This window comes from Staurois parvus, unplaced genomic scaffold (assembly GCF_062004578.1).
Source record: "Staurois parvus isolate SC_StPar_1 unplaced genomic scaffold, SC_StPar_1.0 ptg000114l, whole genome shotgun sequence".
NCBI lineage: Eukaryota > Metazoa > Chordata > Amphibia > Anura > Ranidae > Staurois > Staurois parvus.
This window is the reverse complement of record NW_028317910.1, coordinates 1,488,960-1,516,916: the sequence shown is the minus strand read 5'-3', so window position 1 is coordinate 1,516,916 and position 27,957 is coordinate 1,488,960. Positions and strand designations below refer to the sequence as shown.

General features: G+C 42.4%; 1 protein-coding gene and 1 pseudogene across 2 annotated transcripts in view; both read right to left on the bottom strand.

Moving 5' to 3' along the window:
• LOC149467357 (uncharacterized) overlaps positions 1-5,169 on the bottom strand; it is a 68,561-nt pseudogene extending 63,392 nt beyond the window's left edge. The window contains exon 1 of the transcript XR_016311932.1: positions 5,161-5,169. The product of XR_016311932.1 is annotated as an uncharacterized LOC149467357 (transcript). The remainder of the gene's footprint in view (positions 1-5,160) is intronic.
• Positions 60-27,957, bottom strand: LOC149467356 (guanylyl cyclase inhibitory protein). The gene is made up of 5 exons (XM_089671702.1): positions 27,879-27,957; positions 16,216-16,348; positions 10,907-11,056; positions 7,768-7,873; positions 60-5,869 (listed from the first exon to the last, which is right to left on the bottom strand). The coding sequence occupies exons 1-5, from the start codon at positions 27,944-27,946 to the stop codon at positions 5,706-5,708; spliced, it is 621 nt and encodes a 206-aa protein (XP_089527828.1). The 5' UTR covers positions 27,947-27,957; the 3' UTR covers positions 60-5,705.

Genomic DNA, 27,957 nt, shown 5'->3' with positions numbered 1-27,957 from the left:
CTCTTTTTTCAGAAAGATCTCTAAACATGATTAACCACACTGTACAATATCAAAGAAAGAAATGTTTAAAATGCATTTTATTAAAGTAGATGTAAACCCCAATGGATAAAAATTACATTTTCTAAAGCTCCATGTAACATATATTTTTTTTTCCAATAAAATACAGTTTTCACATTTCTGCCATCCTTTGTTGCGCTTCAGTGCTGCAGACCTCCTGCAGCCTCTTTGCAGTCACTTCCTGTCTATATGCACTCCATGAATGGCTGCATGGTATTTCTCAGGGCGGGTTTTCCTGATGGTGACAATAGTGGAATGCGCTTGTGTAAAGTGTGGTGAATAACTGCTTGTGCCCTGTGTGACAGGTGACAGTATAGGAACACAGTTGGGAAACAGGGACAAAGCGTTGTCACCCTATAACAGGAAGTGGCTGAACAAGAACTTTAGGGCAAAATCACCAGGAATGATTTTAAGATTGAAACCAGCATTTTATTTGACATTAAAGTGTTACTAAACCCAGGTCCCTGCATTCACTATATTCAGTCTGTCACAGTACACAGAGCATGGAAATGTTTTTATTGTAGTAAATGTAAACTGCTAAATACTTTTTCTCATCAGCAGTTAGATCAGTCTTGTGACTTCTATCAGTGTCCAGCTGAGTACTGGTTATAGGAGGAGTTTTCATTCTGCTCTGACTGTCCTGTGAGGCTTGCTATGGGGGCACCTGCTTTCTCCATGCGTCCATTCACACACGGAGCCGTGACTTTGCCTCACCCCCTCTTTCCTCATTGGCTGACTGGCTGTGATTGACAGCAGCGAGAGCCAATGGCTCCCACTTGCTGTCTCAGCCAATGAGGAGGCAGAGACCCGGGATAGCCGAGGCTGTCATTCACATCACAATGAGGCTCAGGTAAGTATTGAGGGGGCTGGGGAAGCTGCTGCACACTGAAGGCTGAAAACATTCAGCCTTTACAACCACTTTAAAGAGGTTGCAAAGGCAATTTTTTTTTAAATAGCAAAAATGTTATACTTACCTGTTCTGTGCAATGGTATTGTACAGAACATACCCAAACCTCCTCTTCTGAGGTCCCCTGTCAGCGCTCTTTTCTTCTCCTCTTCTCAGTATACCACCATAGAAAGCCACTTAGTATGGGGGTGCACATGCAGGCTTCCCCCTGAGCCGGGCTGTGTGCATCCATGGACACACATAGTGCGCCCTCACTCTCTGCTAGGATTTGTTTGACAGCAGTAGGAGCCAATGGCTCCTGATGCTGCCTCTGTAAGCAGAGAAAGAGGAGAGAGCTGCTGCAGATGGGCACAGAGCTGGATCGAGTAAGGACTCAGGTAAGTATTTAGAAGGTGGGGGGTGGGATACAATAAAAATTGGGATAGGTAAGTATTTAGAAGGTAGGGGGTGGGAGACAATAAAAATTGGGATATTTTTTCCTGAATACAAGAAATGACATGCCTTTACAACCATTTCACAAACATTCCCCAATAGAGAAATCACCAAACACTATAGGTTGTTAGGACTCATGTTGGCTCCCTAATAACTAGGAGGAAGCTGTCGCATTTAGCAGTGGTAATAATACTACTGCTAAATGTTTCGCTTCACACTGCAGCTGGAGGGTTGTTCAGTTGAAAAATGCATTTATTCTGCCATTCCCACAAAATTCTCCACAGATGATACACTGTGCAGAACTCTCCCTCATATTATTCTCCTGCTGGTCGACTGTTCTTAGTCTGTAATGTTAAGCTACTTTCTCTATTGGCGCATTGTAAGGATCAAATGTTCCTATAGCCATTTTTCTCTTAGAATTGAATGTTAGGGAATGGTACATTCACCCAGTCAAAAGGCAACAAGAAAACATTTACACTACTAGCAAAGCTACAATTTCTGGTAAAATTGTGTGAAGTGCTCTTGCCTCCACCTGGGTTCCTATGGCAACTCATTCTACAGCAAGGGCAGAGAAGAGCGGTTAAAAACAAACTGCTCCAACTTGCTCACTTCACTGGCGGTTGCCATCTTCAAACGGTTGTAGTTTAAAAATTGTAAATCCTACACCAAAGAGCTTTATATTGTGAGAATCACAAGACCCAGACCTACATTTTGATGCATAGTATGTCTCTAAAATATTAAAAATGAAGGCACAGTCGCAGTTTAGAAATTGCCCTTCAACTTTGAGGTGGCTAGAGTGGAGTTTCAATGAATGTCAATGGGCTGCATGACTTGTAAACAAATGGTTATATTGTGAAAACTATCAGGACTATGGCTTAGCCGTGAACATTTTTAGTGGCAGCAGGGATAGCTGAACGTTTTGATATAAGATTTGTGTAGGTGGGCTTGAAAATGAGGGAGTGATGGCAGTTTAGAAATCATGTCCTGATTTTTCAGCCCAATTTCACCACAAAAACGCCGATATTTCGTGAACCATTCGGAGAAACGATCCACAAAGTAATAGCACACCAATCGGGAACAATCCGCACGTTTCAGCATATTACTGTCTATGTAGTGTAAAAACCGTGGGAGGAGTTAGGGTGGTAAATTTGGCTATAATAATAAGAATATATATGTGAGATAACAGTAAGTGGCCTTGCCATGCAAGAACACTTAATTAGGGCCCTTTCACACAGGCGGGTGATACAGCTCACTGTTCTCTATGGCAGGGTCTCCAAACTTTCTAAACAAAGGTCCAGTTTACTGGCTTTCGAACTTTAGGGCCATTGGGAGTGCAAATTGTCCTGCGTCATTGGGATTACACAATGCATCTTTGGGATTAGGGGCATTAGGGGGGGAATAGCACCCTAGTCTTCGTGTAAATTGGATAAATAGTGTCCCATCGTTGGTGTCAGTGGGAAAAACAGTGCCCTATTGTTGGTGTCAGTGGGAGGAATAGTGCCCCATGGTTTGTTTCAATGAGAGGAATACTGATTGTTGTTGATGTCAGTAGCAGGAATTATGCCCCCTTGTTGGTGTCAGTGGGAGGAATAGTGTTTTGTATCAGTGGGAGAAAAAGTGCCCGAAGGGCCAGATAAGGGCAAGCAAAGCCGCATCCAGCCCCCAGGCCATAGTTTGGAGACCACTGCTCTATGGGGCGGTCAGATGTAAATGGAACACTTGTTTGTTTACATCCAACTGTCATCCCATCTGATCCACTAGATGGGTAACAGATCTTCCATCTGTCTGTTTTTAGCAGATCAGATCGGATCTGATACAAGCGGGTGTAAACGGGCAATTATCCGCTTACATAGAGAACAATGGATGGTGTGATCAGATTCACCTGAAAATGGACTGTGTGAAAGGGCCCTTATGCAAGCTTTTTATAAATAGACCAGTGTTGAGTCTACAGGACAGAAAGTGAATGAAAATCCATCTAATTTATTACAGGTACTTATATAGCACTGTCAATTTACACATATATTGTGCTCCCACATCAGTCCCAACCCTGAAGGGGTATACAATCTAAGGTCCCTAAGTTACATTCATATCCATGCTAGGGCCAATTTAGACAGGAGCCAATAAACCTTGCAGCATGTCTTTGGAGTGTGGGAGGAAACCAGTGTACCTGGAGGAAACACATGCAGGCACAGGGAAAGCATGCAGGCTCTAGGCAGGTGGTGCCATGGTTGGGATTTGAACCAGTGGCCCTAGTGCTGCTAGGCAGAAGTGCTAACCATTTATCCAAAATAAAAAAAAAAGTTTTGGCTTGAGATATACTTTAAGGCATCCCCAAAGCAGATTATTTTAAGGATTTGTATATATTTTTAATGTCGCCATCGATGCCTCATGATAAGACCCACATTTTTTTTTCATTGGTACATGTCCCCCATAACAATGCCCAGATTCTCAGGCTTTTTTTAATAAAAATGGCCACAGTTTACTAAAAGTACAAGAGCTCACTAAATTATAAACAAGATTCACCAAACCCTTAACAAATTGAACCTGGTCAGATTCCTTCATCCCTAGTGTAACAGGTACTGTTCTACTAAAGCTTCCATCAATGGAAAGTGCTCTATGAATAGAGAATGGACAGATCAAAGGTCCATCTCCATTCATAAATTGATTAACGAATATTTTCATGATGATTTGTTTTCTGATTTCTATTTTTCTATAAACTAATATTTAAATATTTATTTGATTCTTTAATGTTTTCAGTGTCCCAAAAAACCCCCGCAAAATTAAAAAACAAACAAACCTTTATTTCATTTACAAATAACAGTGATTTGTACCACAATCATAGCACCATTTTGAATGGAAAAAAAACAAAGAACCATGGAGAAACCATAGAATAAAATGTATCCCCTTTAGCTATAGTAACACTATTTTTTAAACTAGCACTAGTCAAAGTAGTAATATAAATACACAAATAAATAAAAAAGAAATATATATATATATATATATATATATTTCTTTGTTATCTTTGTAATGAAAAAGTTATTGCTGAATCAAAAAGCCCAAGTTAGAAGTGTTACATTTGTTCTGGTTCATAGATGGTATACAGGTGTGAGAGCTGAAGTGAATAATTTTTATTAGCCTCAAAGTGGTATAAAAGAAAAAAAAAAAAAAAAAAAAGACTAAAACAAACATCTCTAACATCTCTATACTCTGCTCCTCCTGATCTCGGGTCCCCCGCCGGTGCTCCTGGCTCTTCCTATCTTGCTTGTGCCCCCAATAGGAAGTGAATTCCCATGGGGCACTTGTGCGAGCTCGCTATCGAAACCCGCTGCTGCATCTATTGACACAGACAGCAGGACTGGAGTTGATTGAAAGGGATGGGAGACAATGGCTCCCACTGGTATCGATCTGCCCAGGGAGGAGGGACAGAGCCAGGAGAGCCACAGCTCTCATACACAGAGCTGAATTGTGATGGGGCTCAGGTAAGCATAAGGGTGGGTGAGGGGGGAATATGTGACACAAAAAGGTTTTTTACAATAATGCATAAACTGCATTAAAATAAAAAAAATCTTGAGGCTTTAGATCCATTTTAAACCTTTCCTTAAAACCTACTCATGATTGCAATACGACTTTATAATTCCAAATGCCCTTGCTGTGGGAACATTATTTAACCCTGCAGCAGAACTAGGAATGTGAACCGGTGTGTTCCTAGTTCTCAGACTCGCTGTCAACCAGAAAAATGAAACATAGAATTGTTGCCACGTTACCTGATACATGCTATATCTGGCCGGGGTGTCTAAACTTTAGAAAATGAAGACTTCTGCCCCAAGTCCTATGGTCATGTCTCTAGTGCCATGTATATAATATATAAAGATTGAGTTATTCTATCTTTATAATATTTCTGAAAGTATTTCTTCCTTAAAAAGAGATGTTTTATATTTTCACTGTGATCTTCTTTTGTACATGTAATGTGCACACCAACAATGTAGCAGGGACATGCAAGAAAGCGGCCAATCACGTCTGAAATCTAAAAGGAAGAAACAGAGTTTTTGGCCTGACATACACTTTAAGCCAGAAGTACCAGTCAATCTGAATTTTATATATTTGTCAGGAATTCACAGTGGCAGTGCTTGGAACCAGGGAACGTGCTTTTTTTTTTTTTTTTTTGTCCTTTTGACCATTTAGTAATTCAGTATCATTGCAAGTGAAGGGATTTAGCAGATTTTGATGCAATGAGACTTTGTGTCACTTTGTAGGTAGGCTGTGCATTCTGAGCAATGTGTTTTAAGCAGGGAAAAAAAAAATTGAAAGTTTATGTATTGTCATGAAAGAGTCTTTCCCTGGATGATCTTGCAGGTAAATGACCGTGTTTCGTCATCTTCTGGATTTCCACCGTGCTGAGATCACATTCTAGCATCTCTCTGACCCACTCATCATCCAGAGAACCATCTACAAATTCCTGAAGACTGATGATGGCTGAAAGAGGAGAACATATTAACATATAAGTTGAGCGGCAGAGAAAGCTTTAATTTTTCCCAAATGTTGGCAAAAATGCAGAAGGTGAAACTTAAAGCAACATTAAACCTTTGTTTTTTTTTTCACTAAAATAACAAACATGTCATACTTACCGTCTCTGTACAATGGTATTGAACAGAGCAGCCCGGATCCTCCTCTTCTGGGGACCCCTGCCAGCACTCCAGGCTCATCCTTTTCGGTGGGTGCCCCCATGGAAAGACATTTTCCATGAGGGCACCCCTGTAGGCTCATTCCTGAGCCGCCTTGTCTATGTCTATTGAAACAGAGTGGGAGGCTCAGCCCCGCCCCCCTTGGCTCGGCACAGCACTTAATTGACAATGGCTCCAACTGCTATTAATCTGGCCAGGGAGGAGGTACAATGTCGGGAGAGCCACTGCTCTTGTGCACATCGCTGGATTGGATCAGGCTCAGGTAAGGGAGGGCTGGGGGGTTCCTGCAGCACAGAAGGTTTTTCACCTAATGCATAGAATGCAGTAAGATGAAAAACCTTAAAGTGTTACCAGGGGCGGACTGACCATTTGGGAACTCGGGCACTGCCCGAGGGCCCGGGGTCAGTAGGGGGCCCCATGAGATGCCCCTGGTACCTTTAATAGGCTTTTTTGGGTGTGGTTTGAGTGTGGGCTAGGGCACAGGGGCCCCATGATCCCCTATTGCCTGGGGGCCCCATGAGTTGTTACTTCACCCCTGAATGTTACTAAACAGTAACAGGGCAGCACAGTGGCTAAATGGTTAGCACTTCCGCCTGGCAGTACTAGGGTCGTTAGTTCAAATCCCAACCACGGCACCACCTGCCTGGAGTTTGCATGTTCTCCCTGTGCATGCATGGATTTCCTCTGGGTACTCCGGTTTCCGCCCGCACTCCAAAGACATGCTGGTAGGTTAATTGGCTCCTGTCTAAATTGACCCTAGTATGTATGAATGTGAGTTAGGAACCTTAGATTGTACACCCCTTGAGGGTTAGGGACTGATGTGAATGTACAATATATATGTAAAAGCGCTGCATAAGTTGACAGCGCTATATAAGTACCTGAAATAAATAAACCCAGGACTCTGCATTCACAATATCTGGTCTCACACAGAACATGGAGATGCAATTATTTTAGTAAATATAAACTGCTACATGCCTTTTCTCATCAGCAGAGCACTGGTAAGTTTTCTTTCTGCTCTAGGAGGATGCAGAACCCCTGACCTCTGTCTGGACATTGCTGATTGGCCCTGTGCTGATCACATGCACTCTCCCAAGAAAAAAAAAACCTCTAGCAATACACACTAAACTGAGCATGTGCAGAAGGGCTACAGGTTCAGTCTGTCTAATCAGCATGGACATTTGAACACGAGGAGGGCAGATAAGTCAGAATCAAACAGCTTTTTACACAATGCAGAGGATTAACCCCTTAGGTTCCACAGTGAGTATAACAAGCATGCTTTACTGTATATACAGACTGATTTTACTGTTGTGGGTTTAGTAACACTTTAAGGCTTTGGAACCACTTTAAGGTGGTGAAGCTCCTTTCAGTTATCCCAGACCAAAAACAAGCAAAACAAGCAGACACTCCTTCATATCTAAACACAGCTTCAAGCACGCCATTTTGTCAGAGCAGGGGTCCCTACATCACAAGAGGGGCTGAATAAAAATACAAATCCTTAGGCAGGTAAGATAGTAAATATATATAGTATTTTATTATGACAGCAAGGACCTTGCAGGTGCTGTTTTCTACCAGACACCTTCAACAAAAGTCAACACAACAATCAACCAACAGGGCCAAGCCATGTATAGAAGCCTTTAGCTGTGTGTATGGAGTTCAGCGTGAATAAAAAGTTTAATATGTTCATTTTACCATTTTGATCCTTGTCCAGACGGATGAAGATGCGATTAGTGCATTCTTCTGCAGTCATTGGGTTGACCTTTGTAAGGGATGCTGCGACACTCATTTTATACACAGCCTGTGCAGAGACAGAGAAAATAGAAAACAGTCACCTGGACCACTGCCACTACTGAATCACAAGAAAATTTAGGACAGTGCCATCTTTGTTCAGACATCATCCAGGGCCAACATCTACATCATAAAATGAGATGCCATCTCAGAGATGACACAGTCATGATATTCCTCATGCCTGCACCAGACTGATAACATACAGAGAGTTATTTACTAAGACTGGAGAGTGCAAAATCTGGTGCAACTCTGCAGAGAAACCAATCAGCTTCCAGGTTTTATTGCTAAAGCTTAATTGAACAAGCTGAATTTAGAAGCTGATTGGCTACCATGCACAGCTACAGCAGCATTCTGAGTGATCCAGTTTTAGTAAAACTGCACATTGTCTCAGCCTAGGCAGTCATAGGACCGCAGAAAACAGGTCCTGTGTATATATTATGCAACTATGTCTGCCCCATGTACATATATAATTACAAAATATACATAGTAGAAACCACAGGACCCATACAGCCCCCCCCCCCAAAACAAACACAGTTTACTATGTTTCCGTTGTGAATGAACACAATGAGTGATCGGTACCAGGCCCGGTCTGGGAATTTCAGACTGAGCATCCCATTTTTGTTTTCTAAAATCAAGCCGGTGCTCACACGCGATTCTCATCTTGCTAGAGGTTTTCTACTCACGGTTTGCAGATGCAGCGGACAGCCTACGCAATATACGCTAAAGATGTATCAAGTAGGGCATTTCAAACACCCAGCACATATAGTATAAAACGCAATGCACAGATCTGACTGGTTACATAGCCTTTATAGGGGATATTTTACTTGCACTGTTGAGCACGTGCCTTTTAGTGCATCAAATGTACAGGTTCTGTTCACATCTGTGCAGTTCGTTTTTGGTGTGTTACCATTGAATTCTACTTTGATTTAGATGAAAGCACATCACAAATGCAGCAAGCAGGATTTTTTTATAATGCACCTAAAGTGCATATTTAACACACAGGTGTGAACAGATGCTAACGTAATAGACATGCAGCATTTTTCACATCCATGGTCATGAGCCCCTGTAGAACCACCCAGCTGTGATCAATCATGTAGCCACGTCCAGCATGCACACAGCGAAGGTTACAGGCTGAGCCCCTATCCCACATGTGTGCTCTGCTCTCCATATATTTGGTGGTAGTGCAGCACCCCTCCCCTCCCCCCACAGGTGACAAAGTCCCTCCTCGGCACCACACAGTGGTCATCCCTCTGGACCCCTCTCCCATCACTTTCTTGCACAGTGAGCCATCCCTCCTTGTCCTTTCCTTTACTACTCCACTGACAGAAACCCTGGCCAGCCAATCACAAAGCAAGAATGTCAGCTGACACCGCCCTGCTCTTTCCCTTGCCTGGGGGGTTCCCCCCTCCCTCTCTTTGTATCAGACATCGAGTACCTGGCCTGGGAACCGGCCACACTGTCCTGCTTCCCAGGAAGCCCTTTCAGCTCCAGCAGAGCCCAGTGATACTTGCCCATGGCCTCCTGGTAGTTCTTGTCCTTGAATCATTGCTCCCTCTAGCTCTTGGAAGTCCATGGAGCAATGCCTGGTGTGCCCCATGGCCAGTCCAGGCCTGATCAGTACTGACCACTCATTGTGTTCATTTAGGGAAGGAAAGGGCTGGTAAATGTGACATACTTACATGCCCCTTCCCCAACTCTCTATCCTGAAGGATCCTATTGTGTGCTTGCAGCTGCCGGTGGGAAGAACAGGGGGGAAGCCAGCAGCTCCACGGCGGTGGGGGCATAAAGGGGTGCCTGAGCAGCAGGGGGAAATGTATGGTGGACAAGGAGGGCGATGGGTGCAGCGGTGGGGCAATTACAGGAAATAATCCCCTGTATAGCAGCAGCTGAAAGCCAGTGAGAGGGAAGGGAGAAGAAGCTAGCTTTCAGCTACTGCAGAGAGAGCAATAAGGGGGTCAGTTCCAGTAATCCCCCCCCCCCCACACACACACACACCCTCACACCCTGCCATCCTGATCACCCTCCTTGCCCACATCCAATTCACCCAGCTGCCTGGGCCCCTCTGCTGGCCTGGGCCTCATACAGGAGGGCTGGTGGTACCCCCTTATCCACAGCCCTGCATAGCAATAAGGTTTTTAGCCCATTAACACACCGAAGAGTATTTACACCAAGCAGATATCTTCTAAAAACAATTAAAGAATATAAATTAATTTAAAGATACCACTGAACTATGTTGTTTTAGAGCCATTAGTGGACACAGATGTATAGGCATATTCTGCTGTTCTCATCCTTCCTTGGTATTGTGCAAGCTGTAAGCACTGATGTCAACATCCCAATGTGTGTCTATCAATGAAGAATGGCACAAAAGCAGTTAAAAGCTTCTGATTGCTTCCAGGGACACAGCTCTCCAATCTACTGGCAGGCTGTAACTTTATTTCTATGATCCCAGCTGACTTGTTACCTTGCTGACTTGGCCTGTTGAACTCTGGCTTTCTCTCATTCCCTGTTTTTTCCACTTATATACCTAATCATCAGTCTGGCTTGTCTGACCACACTTCCTATTGTTAATATGATTTGGTTTCCTTCTCTTGACATTGCGTCTCCTGCAACCTCACCCGCCATTCTGTACCTTGCTTGACTAGCTGTCCTTCTGGTTACCATATTGCCTTACATCTGATTACTTTCTTAACTCCCAATCTGTGATCCTGCTTCATCCCAGCTCAACCTCTCACTTCTCTTACCATCATGATGGGGCCAACCTGGTAGCTGTACAACAAAAACATTCCACCTCTACCACTAAAGCCGGCTATAGATGGTTCGAATCTCAACCAGTTCAGCTGTGTTCTCTCGGAAGGGACAGCTAGATGTGCCCCCCACTGGGAGAACACAATAGCTCCACGGGAAGGATTCCCCCATCAACACTGAATGTGGTTGCAGGAAAGAAAGTCAAATAATTAAAAGATCTGGAGAAGACCAGGTGCTCCTTAGATTCTGAAGACACAGTGAAAACAATTCAAGAAGATTCCCCACAATGTTTACTGACCCTCATGATATCCAGCATCTCCGAGTGGGTGATAGCACCATCTCCGTCCTTGTCGTATAGCTTGAAGGACCACCTAAGCTTGTCTGCTGGGGTCCCATGTGCAAGCATGCTGATTGCTGTAACATATTCTCGGAAGTCCACAATTCCATCCTACAGTCAAGATAAGGGAACAATTGTAATACATGGAGTCCTGAATATGGAAGTGTATTCACAGTTCTTGGGTGCAAAAGGGATGAGGTTTTTTTGGAAATAGCTTGCACAATAACAGGTACCAAGAGCCAGACCTAAAGTAAAGCTGTACTTGAGAGTAAAGGTAAACCCTAACTGAATGGTATTTAGTTACAGTATGTGTATCATGAACAATTTCTATTTTCCAATAAAATCCTTATTTTCACCTTTTTATATCTTATCTTGCATCGTAATGCTATTGATCTCCCTCAGCATCCTTTCAACACTCCATGTCTATATGCATGCTACAAGGTAATTCTCAGGACAGGTTTCCTGATGGTGACAACAGTGCACCCTGCCTGCCTAATGTGTGTTTAAACAGCCACTTTTAACCTATTGGATGTCTGTGTGAAAGGGTGACAACACAGAAGCACAACTGCATTCATGTTTAAGCAACTGTTCTTTAACCACTTCCCGTCCGGCCCATGTATATAATCGGCTGGACGGAAGCAGCGCAGGTGTGGGTTGCCGTTCATAAACGGCGCCCGCAATTTTAGGCTGTGCGAGCTCCATGGGAGCGCGCAGCACCGCGATCCGGTGCCCGCTGTGTCCGGAGGACACAACAGAACACTGATCGCTGTATGGGACCTCTGTGTGAGTTCCCAATCATGTGATCACTGATTGGCCAGTCAGTGATCACATGAACAGTAGTAAGCAAGATGTCACTTCTGACATCATTGCTTACTACGTGTGAACTCTGTGAATGATCACAGAGGTCACATGGTACAAGGTTATTCACAACAGCCTTGTACCTTGTGACAAGCTGTGACAAATCACAGCTCTCACAGTATTTCTCAATGGCTGCAAGAATGCAGACAGAGAAAGAGAAATGATTGCTTTTACAGCCTTTATGGGTGTAACAGCAATCAGTGTAAAAAAAAGAAAAACAAATCTTCATCACCCCCCACAAGAAGTACAGTGTCTCTATGGTGACACTGTACTGCTAGGGTGACAGTATGCTAAAAAAAAAAATAATAATATAAATATAAAAAAAAATAAAAATGTAAAAAGTTTTAGAAAAATTATAATTTTTGGTTATAAACTAATTTTGGTTATTTTTTTTTACTAAAAAGATAACTAAATACATTTTGGCCAAGATTTATGAAGAAAGATTATTTGCAAAATTTTATAAGAAAAACACTTTTTTTCTAAATTTTTCAAAAATCCCAGTGGTGAATAAATACCACCAAAATAAAGTTGTATCTATCACAAAAATGCTAAAAAAGTCATATGGGTACAGTGTTGCATGACCGCGCAATTGTCATTCAAAGTGTGACAGCTCTGAAAGCTGAAAATTGGCCTGGACAGGAAGGGGGTAAAAGTGTCCAGTTAAAAAAAAACATTATAATTTCAGTATAATTGTTCACTTAAAATTAATCTTTATTGTTTTTTGTATAGGTTTTCTTTATTTATTTATAATGTTCAGGACATTTAAAACATTTTTTTCTTAGTTGGATAAATTAATCTCTATGACTAAGCCCTGAAGAAAGGCAGAGTCTGGCCAGAGATGTAAGTGACTCTGAACAAGAACATTTGTTAAACATTAAGACTAGTAGTTGTGCAAGCTTCATTTTTACAGTCAGATTACATTTCTACCAGGAAGAGCTCTTTACAGTTTAAGAGTTGTTTACAGCACTGAATAGATGAAGTTCAAATTTACATACACATCTGATCAATACCCCTCCCTCCCTTTACTATCCAGCAAGATTATACAGGGTTTCAATTAGAGAGATACAGTCTGAATGCAAACAGTTTCTGCTGTACTCTCTTTTTAGAAAACCCACAGTACTCTATGCCATGGATGTATGGTGTATTAAATGTTTATTAGTAAAATAAACATTTTATGTAAATTGTAAAAAAGATATAAATTGGTTTAAAAACATACGTATTCATCAAAAATGCGAATTAGAATGGATCTAAATCTATCATAGTTCCTCTTAAACTCCAGGCAGATACAAAAGGCACTCACTAATTCTGTCCTCCATTAACCACTTGCCTTCCAGAGGATTTACCCCCCTTCCTGACCGGGCCATTTTTTGCAAAACAGTGCTGCGTCACTTTAACTGAAAATTGTGCGGTCATGCAACACTGCACCCAAATGAAATTTATGTCCCTTTTTCCCACAAATAGAGCCTCTGTGATTTTTTATTTTTTGTGCTTTAAGCAAAAAAAGTTTTAAAAAAACTATATTTTTTACTTTTTGCTATTAAACATGTCCAGTAAAAAACATTTTAAAAATCAAAATGAATCATAAATTTAGGCCAAAATGTGTTCTTCTACATGTCTTTGCTAAAAAAATTCCAATACATGTAAATGAATTGGTTTACGTGAAAGTTATAGCATTTACAAATGGTATGTATAATGGAATTTTTTTTTTTACTAGTAATGGCGGCAATCAGAGACTTTTAGCAGAACTGCGGTGGGCATTCTGACACTGGGGGGAATTGACTTGGTATCACTGACATCCCCAGTGACACCAATACAAAGATCAGTGCTAATAAAAAGCACTGACACTGTACTAATGGCACTGGGCAGGAAGGGGTTAACATATGGGGTGATCAAAGGGTTAACTGTGTGCTGCGTGCTGTTTTACTGTGTGTTCTGTGTGTGTTCTTCACTGTAAGTACACTGCTTTGTATGGCTCTGCTATGTGTGCGCCCCCTACCCGTAACTACAAAATCACATATATATACACCAGTATTTCTGCTATAGGGTGGCCCATCAATAGATACAAGCAGGGTAAGTTACTGGATCTGACTTGTAATAGCCTCTTGCAGTCCTTGTACAGCCTGGGAGAGGGAGAAGCAGAGAGGCAGAGAGATGAGCTCATCTACCTGCTGCTTTCAATCGTCCATCTCTCCTCCATTCATAGACAATGTTTCATTCATAGAAGCTATAATGCAGCTTGTAACCAGGTGTAGTTAGCTAGTCTGCCACTGGGTGGCTCTGTCTGAAATTAGTGTGGTAATAGGGAATTATTTAATTGGGGTGTTAGGTTCCCATTTTGACAAAGCCTTCCTAGAGTGATGTAATGGGTGGAGTTAGTGCCCATATAAATGCCGGGAGGGGAGGAGCCTTGTGAGATTGGGCATGGGAGGCAAACACCCAGAGCTATACATATGTATGTATGTAGTGAGCTTCTGCAGAGTACCTGCACAGGGCTGAAGTCCGGAGATAAGTGTAGAGTATTCAGTAGGTGCAGCCAGGGCCATGGATAAGGGGGTACCAGCAGTCCTCCTGTACAGGCCCCAGGCCAGCAGGGGGGGCCAGCCAGCTGGGTGAATTGAATGTGTGCAGGGAGGGTGATCGGTATTGGAGGAGGGGCAATTATTGGAACTGATCCCCTGTATGGCTCTCCCTGCAGCAGCTGAAATCTGGCTTCTTCTCCTCTCCCTTCTGCTTGCTTTCAGTTGCTGCAGAGTAAGCCATACAGGGGATCAATTCCAGTAATTGCCCCCTCACTGCACCCATCACCCTACCTGTGCACCATACTTTTCACCCTGCCAGTTTCCCCTTTGTGCCCCCACCCTTGCAGTGCTGCCAACTTCCCAACTTCCCTCCTCTCCTTCCCACCAGTAGCTGCAAGCACATAATAGGATCCTTCAGGATGGAGAGTGGGGGAAGGGTCCAGTAAATAAGTCACATTTATTTATTTCAGGTACTTATATAGCGCCGTCAATTTACGCAGTCCCTGACCCTCAAGGGGTGCACAATCTAAGGTCCCTAACTCATATTCATATACAAGGGCCAATTTAGACAGGATCCAATTAACCTACCAGCATGTCTTTGGAGTGTGGGAAGAAACTGGAGTACCCAGAGGAAACCCACGCAGGCACAGGGAGAACATGCAAGCTCCAGGCAGGAGGTGCCGTGGCTGGGATTTGAACCCACGACCCTAGTACTGCCAGGCGGAAGTGCTAACCATTTAGCCACTGTGCTGCCCCACTTTACCAGTTTACCTGCCCTTCCTTTCCTGAATGAACACAATGACTGATTGGTACCAATCACTCTCCGTGTTCATTCGTAAATAAAGCCTAGTAAACTGTTTTTCTTGGGGTGGAGGGCCCTGTCAAGTTGGCTGTATGGAGTCCCATGGTTTCTAACAACAGCCCAGGGTGCAGCTGCAGCAGTTCTGTCTCTTATATGACATGCAGGGAGTGAGAAGGGTGCATAGAGCTTAATGGGCCAAGTCTAAGCGAGTACTAATGACCCTGGGAGTAACACCAGGGAGCATGCCCAGCTGGGTAGAGCTATGGAGTGGGACATAGAAAGAGAAGCCAGTATACTACTGAAGGTACCTTCTTATTCCTAGCCGACAGAGCAGGCTGCTTCACCTTGTGAATCTAAGTTTGAATAGAGAAGAATGCTATAGATTTAATATACCGGGAGACAGGTTCCAACAATATGGTGGTCCCAGGGAGAGAGAAGATGGCTTATGAGGGATGTGCAATGTTCGGCTTTTACAAAAGTCTGCTACAGCTTATCCACTTTTGTGTTTGGTGATGTATGCTGGAGACACCTGTCAATACGCTGATGTGATGTCTTACTACCATTGTTGAAGAACATTAGTAAAGTGCAGAAAATATAATTCATTGCATGGACATTCCTTTTCTTGAGAATATACTGTAAAGGTTAATGGTTGGGGATGTTGTGGGCAGGCCTACAGCAAGGAGTGGGCACAATATGGCAGAGGCTTTGGGCTAGAGCAGTGGGTTGGTGTCCTATCCAAGAAAAAGCCAACAGTCTGCCAATCAGAAGCCCACTTATAAACTTCTAGGAACAGAGAAAGAGTGCACACAGTAGGGCACTCTTTATGAATGATTGTCATAGCCCCATCAAATCTTTTAACCCCTGCCACTCTGGAAGATTACAGTGGAGGTGGTGGTGAGATCGAAGGAAAAGGATTTCAGCTAATAGAAGATCCAGCAGAACAAATGACACATCCTACTGACTGTAAGTAATTTCCCTTGTTCTGATGTTTGTTTTTCTTTATTTCTGACCAAACTTAGGTCAGAAACTTTAACTGTTTGGCCGGAGATCAGCTTTAAATCACTGAATAGAAGATCTAGGACTGCTCTTACCCCGTTGTTATCCAGGGCTCGGAATATCTGCTCTGCGTATTCCGAAGATCCTTCTCCCACTGTAAATTCACCGAAAAACTGACGAAATTCATGGAGAGTGATCAATCCACTAGGACATTCCTGGACAAACTTTCTGTAAACAAAAACCACACTGTTGAAGATGATTACATTGTGTATAGAATGCATTGTGTTCTGGGTTTTTCTGCAGATTTTCTTTATTCATTTATTATGATGAATTGTGAAAAAAATAAATAAATAAAATTTGTACAAATATATTTTTCGTTGCATTAGGCAGGTACATATTAAGCATTGTATATTTATGTTTGATTTTTTTTTTCAAGGAAGTGTAGCTTTTGTTTTTTTTTTTATATTATCACATATCTTTACAGCCTGTTGGAAAAAAATCTGTTATTTATAGACCTCTATAACTTAAAGCAAAAATGTACACACAGAATGCCTCATTGCAGTGACTCCTCTTTCACTAAATGGCTCAGTCTGAAGGTTAAATCAGACAAGGGGTCAAGGCAGGAAGCTTCTGTGGCAAGGACTCTTTAGCTAATCCAGCTCTGGGAATCCTTTGTTTTTGTTGAACAAAATTGCATGTACCTATCATGTGGATGACTGGCCATCACACTTCCCTATAAGGCCAAAGATAAGTGGACACCCCTCTAAATGATTGAGTTCATGTGTTACCAGTGAAAATGACTGTTATTGCTATAGCATACATAGCTACATAGTTAGTCTGGCTGAAAAAAGACAAAAGTCCATCCAGTTCAACCAAAAAAAAAAAAGTTAGAATCCTGCATCCACAGTTGATCCAGAGGAAGGCAAAAAAAACCCAGCAAAGCACAATCCAATTTGCTCCTGCAGGGGACAAAATTCCTTCCTGATCCCCCGAGAGGCAATCAGATATTCCCTGGATCAACTTTACCTATAAATGTTCCAGGCTTTTTTTAAAGCAATCCACTGAGCTGGCCAGAACCAACTCTTGAGGGAGTCTATTTCACATTTTCACAGCTCTTACTGTGAAGAAACCTATCCATGTTTGGAGATTAAATTTCTTTTCCTCCAGACGTAAAGAGTGCCCCCTTGTCCTCTGTGATGACCTCAGGGTGAATAGCTCTACACCGAGTTCACTATATGAAACACTGATGTATTTATACATGTTGATCATATCCCCCCTTAATCACCTCTTCTCAAGAGAGAATAAATTCAGTTCCTCCAATCTTTCCTCATAGCTGAGCTTCTCCATGCCTCTTATCAGTTTGGATGCCCTTCTCTGTACTTTCTCCAGTTTCCCAATGTTTTTGTGAATTAGTGCCAAAAATTGAACTGAATACATTTTAGCAAAGATGTTTTAGACAATTGTGCACTTCCAACTTTGTGGTAACCCTGGGGGAAGGCCCTTTTTTGTTCCCGTATGATTGTGCATCTGACTACAAAGTAAGCTTCATAAGGACATGGTTTGACCAGTTTGGTGTGGACGAACTCAAGTTGCCAACAGAGGCCTCTGACCTCAACTCTACTGAACACCTTTGGCATAGGTCCCAACTGTCCCACATTTCGAGGGGCTGTCCCTCATTCAGTCCCTATTTTCCTCTTTCCTCCTCATATGTCCCTCATTTTCATCTGATCTATATAGTTGTATATAAAATGCACTACTTATCTATCAAAAAGTGTTTTTGAATGTTAAACCTTTCATCCAATTTCTAAATTGCTGCATGTGTAAATTCCAAACATCAATATAAAGGATTAGTAGTTGTAAAAAAGCACTTGCGGGTTTAATCAATCTTTTTTTTTAACACATCTCCTTTAACCGCTTACCCGCCGCCGTATAGCAGACATACTGCTAAACGGCAGCACAGGTGCGCAAAATCACGTGTATATATATATATATATATTTATATATATATGTGTGATTTGCATTACCGGGTAGGGGGAACGCTTGAGCAGTGCGCCGCCATTCACGACCGCGAATGTCAATCACCGAGTACCGGATGGTGATTACCTGCCGGCGCCCGGTGATTACCGACAATCACCGACGGGGAGGAAGATTGTTTTATTTACAAACAGTCTTCCTCCCTGGCAGCTCGAGCACACTGCACGGGATGGCTGTGCACAGCACAGCCATCCAATCAGTGTGCTTACAGTGAAGCACACCCCCCTCATCCCCTAGTAAAACACTCCATACACACAGTTAACCCTTTGATCGCCCCTCACGTTAACCCCTTCCTTTCCAGTGTCATTAGTACAGTGTCAGTGCTGTTTTTTTTAGCCCTGATCACTGTATTGGTGTCACTGGTAATGTCAGTGACACCAAGTTAGTTCCCTCCCAGTGTCAGAATGCCTGCCGCAGTCCCGCTAAAAGTCGCTGATCGCTGCCATTACTAGTAGGGAAAAAAAAATCCCAGTATCTATACCACCATTTGTAAACACTATAACTTTCACGTAAATCAATTAATTTACACGTATTGGGATTTTGTTTTAGCAAAGACATGTAGCAGAATACATTTTAGCCTAAATTTCTGATGAATTTATATTTTTAAAATTTTTTTACTGGACATATTTAATAGCAAAAGGTCAAATATATTGTTTTTTTCTCAAAATTGTCGGTCTTTTTTTGCTTATGGTGCAAAAAATAAAAAACGCAGAGGTGATCAAATACCACTGAAAGAAAGCTCAATTCATGGGGAAAAAAGGACATAAATTTAATCTGGGTGTGACATTGCATGACCGTGCAATTGTCAGTTAAAATAACGCAGTGCCGTAACGCAAAAAATAGCCTGGTCAGGAAGGGTTGTAAATCCTCTGGAGGGCAAGTGGTTAAGGGCAGGGAGGGGATGTGTCCTTTTCCTACATAGTTTTGCTAATAAGTGTCCCTCATTCCCATCTCAGAAAGTTGGGAGGTTTGCCTTTGGGGTAAATTGGAACCGGGATTGTGAGCTAAGTCTTCCCCTCAACATCAGTATCTGATCTTACCAGGGGCGGACTGACCATTTGGAAAGTCGGGCACTGCCCGAGGGCCCGGGGTCAGTAGGGGGCCCCATGAGATGCCCCTGGTACCTTTTTCATAGGCTTTTTTGAGTTTGGGCAAGGACACAGGGGCCCCATGATCCCCTATTTCCCGGGGGCCCCATGAGTTGTCAGTCCGCCCCTGGATCTTACACATGCTTTTTCAGGCTGAATAGGCACAAATTCTCACAGCCACACTCCAAAATATTTTGGAAAGCCTTCCCAGAAGAGTGGAGGCTGCTGGAGCTCCAAAGGATAGCCATCTTCATATTAATGTCAAAGTTTTCATAATGGGACATCCAGCCAGCTCCTACTGCTGTGATGGTCCAGTGTTCACAATTTTTTGGCTATATAATGTGCTATGTAAAAAGAAAGTAAACAAAAATACAAAAAAAAAACTAAACTAAAATAAAGCGACTTAAAACAGTATAGTTACTCTGTAAAAGACATTTCTTCAAAGTCTAAGTGCAGCCAAAATAAAAAAGGAAAAACACAGTCAGTAGTGTATATCCCTTGTGCTGATACTTCTTCTGTTAGTAGAAATCCACCTCCATCCATGTCCCCGTGCATTTTCTGCCATAAGCTACTAGTGTGGCAGAGGTTAATAGAACTGAAGGACTGCCACAGGCTGTCATCAAGAGAGCCCAACTATGCCCATCCTTTCTGCCCAGCTGCTCCATTCCTAGAAGCTGTACTACAGCTACTATAAATGAAACACAATTTATAAATGGAGGGGGTGGGGCTATCAATTATCCATCTGTTCTTCATTCATAGAATCTATAGTATGCCTACTATGAATGTTGGAGATGGGTGGGCATAGTCAGTCACACTTTATATGAGCTTATGACAGTACCTTAGTTATATTAAGCCTTAAAGTGGTTGTAAACCCTTACATATACCCAGTGAAGTGAAACAAATCCTCCTACACAAGTTGTACCTGTTATTCTGCAGGTATGTCTTCTCTACAGCCATTCAGATCGCAGAGTTTATACAGTTTGTCTGAGCTTTCAGGAAGCAGGTGGTGGGGAGCTGAAGTTACACTCTACAGAGTTCAGTGAGGAGAGCTCTGAGAGCTGATTGGAGGGAAGGAACACACCACCCTTCAAAAAGCATACAGGAACAGAGCTGAGGCTGTCAATCACAGACTGTGTGCTAGAGCTCCATCCATTTTCACCTTTTTTGTCTTGGTGTCAGGGAAATGTGTAAAACGTGATCCATGCTGATAATAGAGGAACAGCAGACAGGAATGACACTTAGTGCTCTGGAGTCAGAGGTTTACAACCATTTTAACGTACAGTATAAATAAAGACAAAGCTTTTTTTTTCTCTTTATAATTGAAGAGGAGCTGGAACATCTGTCAGCATTTTATTACTGTCTGTGCCCCATTGGGGAGATTTACTCTTTTATTGTTCTAAACATCAACTTCGCTGGTAGCCTCTCACTTCCTTTGGAGTCTACAGAACAGGAAGTAAAGGGAAATATCCATAATGAAACACAGATGGAAAAAAAATGATAGCAGTTTTAACCCTCCCCCACGCTATCTAAACTAAAAAAAATATGGCTTTAGATATACTTTAACACTTTTCCATTTTCTTCCTTCAACCTTAAGGGTCTACTAACATCTTTGTGGTGCATTAACACACACAGGTAATGCACTCTAATGTGCTTAAAAATGCATGAGTTCCTTTTTTTCTAATGCATTGCACCCCATTACTGTGCATTGGCACGCTACACCGTGCTGCCTTAGTGTATTAGGATGCCATTCAAAATGAATGACACTGGAATACAGCAACATATATTATGTGCAAGAACGTGCGTTGTGCTAATGCATGTGCCACTGCAACCAGAATTGTGAATGGACCCTAAAGTATATGTACACTCAGTTACTAAAATGTGTGGAAAGGTTTTAACTGGCTGAGCCTGCTTTCACTACACCTAGCAATTAACCACACCTAAAGATTGGTTTGTGTTGTCTGTTTCATCCAATTCTCTTCTTCAATGTATTTCTTTCTACAGCTATACAACTGACTACTAGTTTGGGGCCAGTTTTAGTCACCCTGGAGTTCTTCACACGTGCTTCTGATCTACACCGGACTTCCTTCTGACCACATTTTGATCTCCTCACTTGTATCTGAATCCCTTCTGATCTCTATCTGACTTGCATCTGACCTCCTTATGACTTGTACCTGACCCCCTTCTGATCACTTCTGAGCACATTTGGATCTCCTTCTGACTTGTATTTTACCCCCTTCTGATCTCTATCTGACTTGCATCTGACCTCCTGAGCACACTCTGAATTCCTTCTGACTTGTATCTGACCCCCTTCCGATCTCATTCTGACTTGCATCTGACCTCCTTCTGAGCACATTCTGATCTTCTGACTTCTATCTGACTCCCTTCTGATCTCTATCTGACTTGCATCTGACCCCCTACTGAGCACATTCTGATCTTCTGACTTCTATCTGACTCCCTTCTGATCTCTATCTGACTTGCATCTGACCCCCTACTGAGCACATTCTGATCTTCTGACTTCTATTTGACCCCCTTCTGATCTCTATCTGACTTGCATCTGACCTCCTTCTGATCTCGATCTGACTTGCATCTGACCTCCTTCTGAGCACATTTGGATCTCCTTCTGACTTGTATCTGACCTCCTGATCTCATTCTGACTTGTATCTGATCCCCTTCTGATCTCATTCTGACTTGCATCTGACCTCCTTCTGAGCACATTCTGATCTTCTGACTTCTATCTGACTCCCTTCTGATGTCTATCTGACTTGCATCTGACCCCCTTCTGAGCACATTCTGATCTTCTGACGTCTATTTGACCCCCTTCTGATCTCTATCTGACTTGCATCTGACCTCGTTCTGATCTCTATCTGACTTGCATCCGATCTCCTGAGCACATGTTGAACTCCTTCTAACTTGTATCTGACCCCCTTCTGATCTCATTCTGACTTGCCTCTGACCTCCTTCTGAGCACATTCTGATCTTCTGACTTCTATCTGACTCCCTTCAGATCTCTATCTGACTTGCATCTGACCTCCTTCTGAGCACATTCTGAACTCCTGATTTGTATTTGATCCCCTTCTGACCTCAATCTGACTTGCATCTGACCTCCTGCTGAGCACATTCTGAACTCCTGACTTGTATCTGACCCCCTTCTGATTTCTTTCTGACTTGCATCTGACCTCCTTCTGAGCACATTCTGATCTCCTTCTGACTTGTATCTGACCCCCTTCTGATCTCATTCTGACTTGCATCTGACCTCCTTCTGATCTCTGTCTGACTTGCATCTGACCTCCTTCTGATCTCTATCTGACTTACATCTGACCTCCATCTGAGCACATTCTGAAATCTTTCTGACTTGTATCTGACCCCCTTCTGACCTCAATCTGACTTGCATCTGACCTCCTTCTGAGCACATTCTGAACTCCTGACTTGTATCTAAGCCCCTTCTGATCTCTATCTGACTTGCATCTGACCTCCTTCTGAGTACATTCTGATCTGACTTCTATCTGACTCCCTTCTGATCTCTGTCTGGCTTGCATCTGACCTCCTTCTGACAACATTCTGATTTCCTTCTGACTTGTATCTGACCCCTTCTGACCTCAATGTGACTTACATCTGACCTCCTGAGCACATTCTGAACTCCTGCCTTGTATCTGACCCCTTCTGATCTCATTCTGACTTACATCTGACCTCCTTCTGAGCACATTCTTTTTTTTAATGCTTTCTTTAATTTGCTAATAAATTGGGTAGTTTACAGTCCAGGTGAAACCGAGTATACATAGATTAGATTGTCAAAATGCGTTACACAAACAGTAAATATACATAAGGTATGGTGGTAACAGACAAGCATGGTACAGTAGGCTTCCAGGTACATCTAACAGTGACAATATTGGTTTGGGAGATATGGAAAATACACGAGTAACAATAGTCCCGAATCTTAGTTTTTGTACAAGGGTCGTTCAAGTCAAATCTGGACTTTTGAGTTTATATCATAAAAGAACAAATTTCAAGGAGTGGAAACTGCATTTATTTTTCAACATACTCCCCTGCTACATATATACACTTATCCCAGCATTTAACTAATGCCTGGAAAGCTTTGGCTTAGAAAGATTTGTCAGTACGCCTTAACCATCCTAGGACAGCCTGCGTCACTTCGTAATCATTGTGTTTACTGTTCCTATAGAAAGATTTGTCTTTTGTGTAATTTCACTACAGGTTATGTATTGATTATCCAGGATCAGACGTTCCTCACACTGAATACTCACAGGAATGACTGCTGTGGGCTGGGAACCACTGATGGACGTACAGCCATCTTTGAAACATTTACACCATTCGAATGTCTTACAGCGGCTGAGCATCTTATCACTGTACTGTGTTTGAAGTGTTCTGAAGATATCTGCAGGTTTTATGCCTACATTCACAAGAAACTTCATCACCACGCACTGTTCCTTGCACACATTAACACTGTTGTCTGCCATTTTGATTAACAGTCTCTTGACTGGCCTGAAACATGTGCATGGCCTATCGGTAATAGGACACACTTGCCACTTACTACTGCATGTAGTATCGCCACACTAGTATCCCTTTTTATACCTGGAAAATTAAAAGTCCCAGTTTGACTTGAAAGCCCCTTGTATATATGGGGCTAAAGAGAAAAAGGGGATAAACTCATCCCTGTACACGGTAGAGAGAAGTGAGCCAAAAGGTGTTTTTAACCTTTCCTCCGAGGGGGTAGGGCTAGCCCCCCAATTACAGAGTAGAACGAGACACAGAAAATATGAGCGGGTAAGGAGAGGAAAAAGGAGCAAAGTACCATCAGGTGGGAAAGTCCTCCCCCCCATGCCAGGAGGAGTGCCAATAGTAGACAAGGCACCACCATATAAAGTCCAAAGTCAGAAAGTGAAGATTTCAACCTGAGCACAGCTATTTAAATTCTTCTGTGCAGAACTCCAACCAATAATACCAGGTGGTTCTGAACTTTTCATGGCTACCATTAATTGATGTCCCCAACTCCGTGCAGCCATGCTTCTGACCAAATTTTGATCCTCTTCTGATTTGTATCTGACCCCCTTCTGACCTCCTTCTGACTTGCATCTGACTTTCTTCTGTCCACATCCTGATCTCCTTCTGATTTGTATCTGACCTTCTTCTGACCTCTGTCGCAAAAACGCGCATCTGAGATGGACGCGGTGCAACCATTTTGGTTTCAGTCCTGCTAAGGGTATCCATTTCTCATTCCTTCCCCCCCCCCTTCCTGAGAGGCACAGTGACAGATGTGTGTGTGCTGGTTATGGGTCAACAGCAGGGCAAGGCATCCCTAGTTCGGTGCCAAGCAGTCTGCGAAAGTGTAGCCTTCCTCACCTAGGCCAGGATAAGGCCAATGTTCCCAAGAGAGACAGAGCCGTTCTGCCCAAGAACCTGTGTAATTTCTCACCCCGTAACAGAGATAAGGTAGCTCTCCCAGGAATTGAAAGAGGTTTTAACCTCATAAAACCTAGCAGTGTAGGTGACAGAACTAAATGAACATTCCTCAAATCAATTTTTATCCTATGTCTCATATCTTAGAATATGAGAGACATACATAAATGCCAGACATATCATCGGATGGGCGAGGGGCAGGCGAATCGTTTAGTAGGTCACTCCACTCATTTTGCATGCTCAGGGTGGCCAAAACATAGAACTCATACACCATGTAACGTACAATTTCATAATTCATATCTACATGATCCTTAGACTTATCGGTGTAATAATATACCCGCGAGGGGACTATAGCTCGTGCAGCTGAGAAGCTATAGACCAGTTACTCAGAGCCACCCCCCTGCTGGGGGACTTTAAAAAACAGGCTAGCAGGCCTAAAAAGTTAAGTTGAAGACATCTCCCATCTGTAACATCAATACCACCTGGGGAGACCCTTTCACTCTGCAGTTTGGATCTGCTTACATCAAAGGCTTAAATGGCAAGTAACTTAACCCTTTAACTTCTCCCTGTTATCTCTTTGCTGTGCTATGGTTCTTTGTGTGTATATATATATATATATCTTAGTTACATCTTTTTCTGTAAATATTTTATTGCACCTGTTTGACTCTTTTAGTAATAAATCTTTCTTTCTGAAAGTGTTAGACTGTTTCCAAAGTGCTTAATTGCAATTTACGAATCCCTGCCTCTAAAGAGACGCTACTGTGTTTGTTTAATCCTCTGCCAAATCGGCCTGCGGTGACCGTATTGCACAGACGACTTTTCAACCATTAGAGTGTATATTTGATAAAGAGAGTTTCCTCTTTCTCTGTACGAAAAAGGGGTGGTGGCAGTGTGTAAGGGTCAATTGCGTAATTAACCTGACCCAGTAACAAGCGCATCCAGGCTGCAGACACAGATTGAAATCCATTAGCTGGAAAATCGCTGTGTAGGGTGTAGCTGGGTGTGGCATTGTTATGCACATCACATCGCGGTCTGGATCGGCCAGTCCTCCGGTCACGAGTTTGGTGAGAAGGTCTGGGGTCTGACGCCACGATCCATGACAACCTCCTTCTGACTTGGACCTGACTTTCTTCTGTCCACATTCTGATCTTCTGATTTGTATCTGACCTCCTTCTGACTACATTCTGATTTCCTCTGATTTATATCTGACCTCCTTCTGACTTGCATCTGACTTTCTTATGTCCACATTCTGATCTCCTTCTGATTTGTATCTGCCCTCCTTCTGACCACATTCTGATTTGCTTCTGATTTGTATCTGACCTCCCTCTGATTTGCATCTGACATTTCTTCTGTCTACATTCTGAACTCCTTCTGATTTGTATCTGACCCCCTTCTGACGTCATTCTGACTTGCATCTGACTTTCTTCTGTCCACATTCTGATCTCCTTCTGATTTGTATCTGACCTTCTTCTGACCTCCTTCTGACTTGCATCTGACTTTCTTCTGTCCACATTCTGATCTTCTGATTTGTATCTGACCTCCTTCTGACTACATTCTGATTTCCTTCTGATTTATATCTGACCTACTTCTGACCTCCTTCTGACTTGCATCTGACTTTCTTCTGTCTACATTCTGATCTTCTGATTTGTATCTGACCTTCTTCTGACCTCCTTCTGACTTGCATCTGACCTGCGTCTGACTACATTCTGATTTCCTTCTGATTTATATCTGACCTTCTTCTGACCTCCTTCTGACTTGCATCTGACTTTCTTCTGTCCACATTCTGATCTTCTGATTTGTATCTGACCTCCTTCTGACCACATTCTGATTTCCTTCTGATTTGTATCTAACCTACTTCTGACCTCCTTCTGACTTGCATCTGACTTTCTTCTGTCCACATTCTGATCTTCTGATTTGTATCTGACCTCCTTCTGACTACATTCTGATTTCCTTCTGATTTATATCTGACCTACTTCTGACCTCCTTCTGACTTGCATCTGACTTTCTTCTGTCCACATTCTGATCTTCTGATTTGTATCTGACCTTCTTCTGACCTCCTGACTTGCATCTGACCTCCGTCTGACTACATTCTGATTTCCTTCTGATTTATATCTGACCTCCTTCTGACCACATTCTGATTTCCTTCTGACTTGTTTTGGACCCCCTTCTGACCTCATTTTGGCTGGAATCTGACCACAATCTTATTTCTCTCTGACCTATATCTAACCCCTGTCTGTCCTCATTCTGACTTCACTTGACTTCTTTCTGACCTTCAGTTGACCTTCTTTTAAGCTGCATCAAGCTGCTTTGGTATTTCCATTGACTTGTATGGACTGAAAAGCAGATCTGACAGCAATAAAAGCCCAAATACACACCAATTTATGTTAATGGAAAGAAAAAGCATATTGATAACCCTTATAAACTCTCAAAATGCTGACAAAACGTATGCTGCCCTATTTGAGGTCCCACCCACAAATATATAGAAATAATTACACATACACTTACCATAGTCAATACTTAATATAATTATATTATTAATATGACTGAGTAAGTTATTATCGTAAATATTAATAGGATCTCAGTGAAACAAATGATTATTAGGCATGAAAGTGTTTCCTTTTAACTATTAAGAGGTTCAAGAGGGGTTCATCTCCACATAGGGGGAGGTGTTTTGTAGTTAATGGAGAGAACTGGAAACATTGCCTGCTGAATTCCTAGAAGGATCAACCTTTTTTTTTCTGAACTTAACAAACAGATTTAAAAAAAAAAGTTTCAATAGAAAAATTAACAGACAAAAGGGAAACAAGAATTAAAAGTTAGATCTGTGGGTTTTCTTTATTATTATTAGTATACAGGATTGATATAGTGCCAACAGTTTGCTCAGTGCTTTACACTTTACGGGCCCCCCACCTCTCCAATCTTCATTGAAAGTTAGATCTTTGGGTTTGCTTTACACTTTAAGGGCCTCCCACCTCTCCTATCTTCATTTTAAAGGCAGGCACTCTGGAGATATTAAATATATTTTTTTGCCAAATTCTATCGGTAACTGCATAACTTACTGTGTAGCCAGGCAGTTTTTAGGACCCTTGGGCCTGTGGGCCCAAAGGGTATAGTTACACTTTTCCCCATTATAAATTAGATAAATCTCTTATCTGCCATCTTTGATTCTCCTTTGTTATCACAGTTTACAAACACCAAACAAAATGTATACAAAAAATTACCTATACCATTCATGCAGTTCCAGGACGTAGGCACCACATCTGCGTGGCATGGCAGCCACTTGACCCATGACTGAGCGAC

Bases quoted from the DNA above. Each gene is read 5' to 3' on its own strand.
- LOC149467356 (XM_089671702.1), bottom strand. From the start codon at position 27,946: ATGGGTCAAGTGGCTGCCATGCCACGCAGATGTGGTGCCTACGTCCTG. The intron at 7,874-10,906 runs GTCAGTAAACAT...GTCTCTGCACAG, and splicing joins AGATGCTGGATATCATGAGG to GCTGTGTATAAAATGAGTGT. The intron at 5,870-7,767 runs GTAAAATGAACA...CTCCTCTTTCAG, and splicing joins TCTGGACAAGGATCAAAATG to CCATCATCAGTCTTCAGGAA.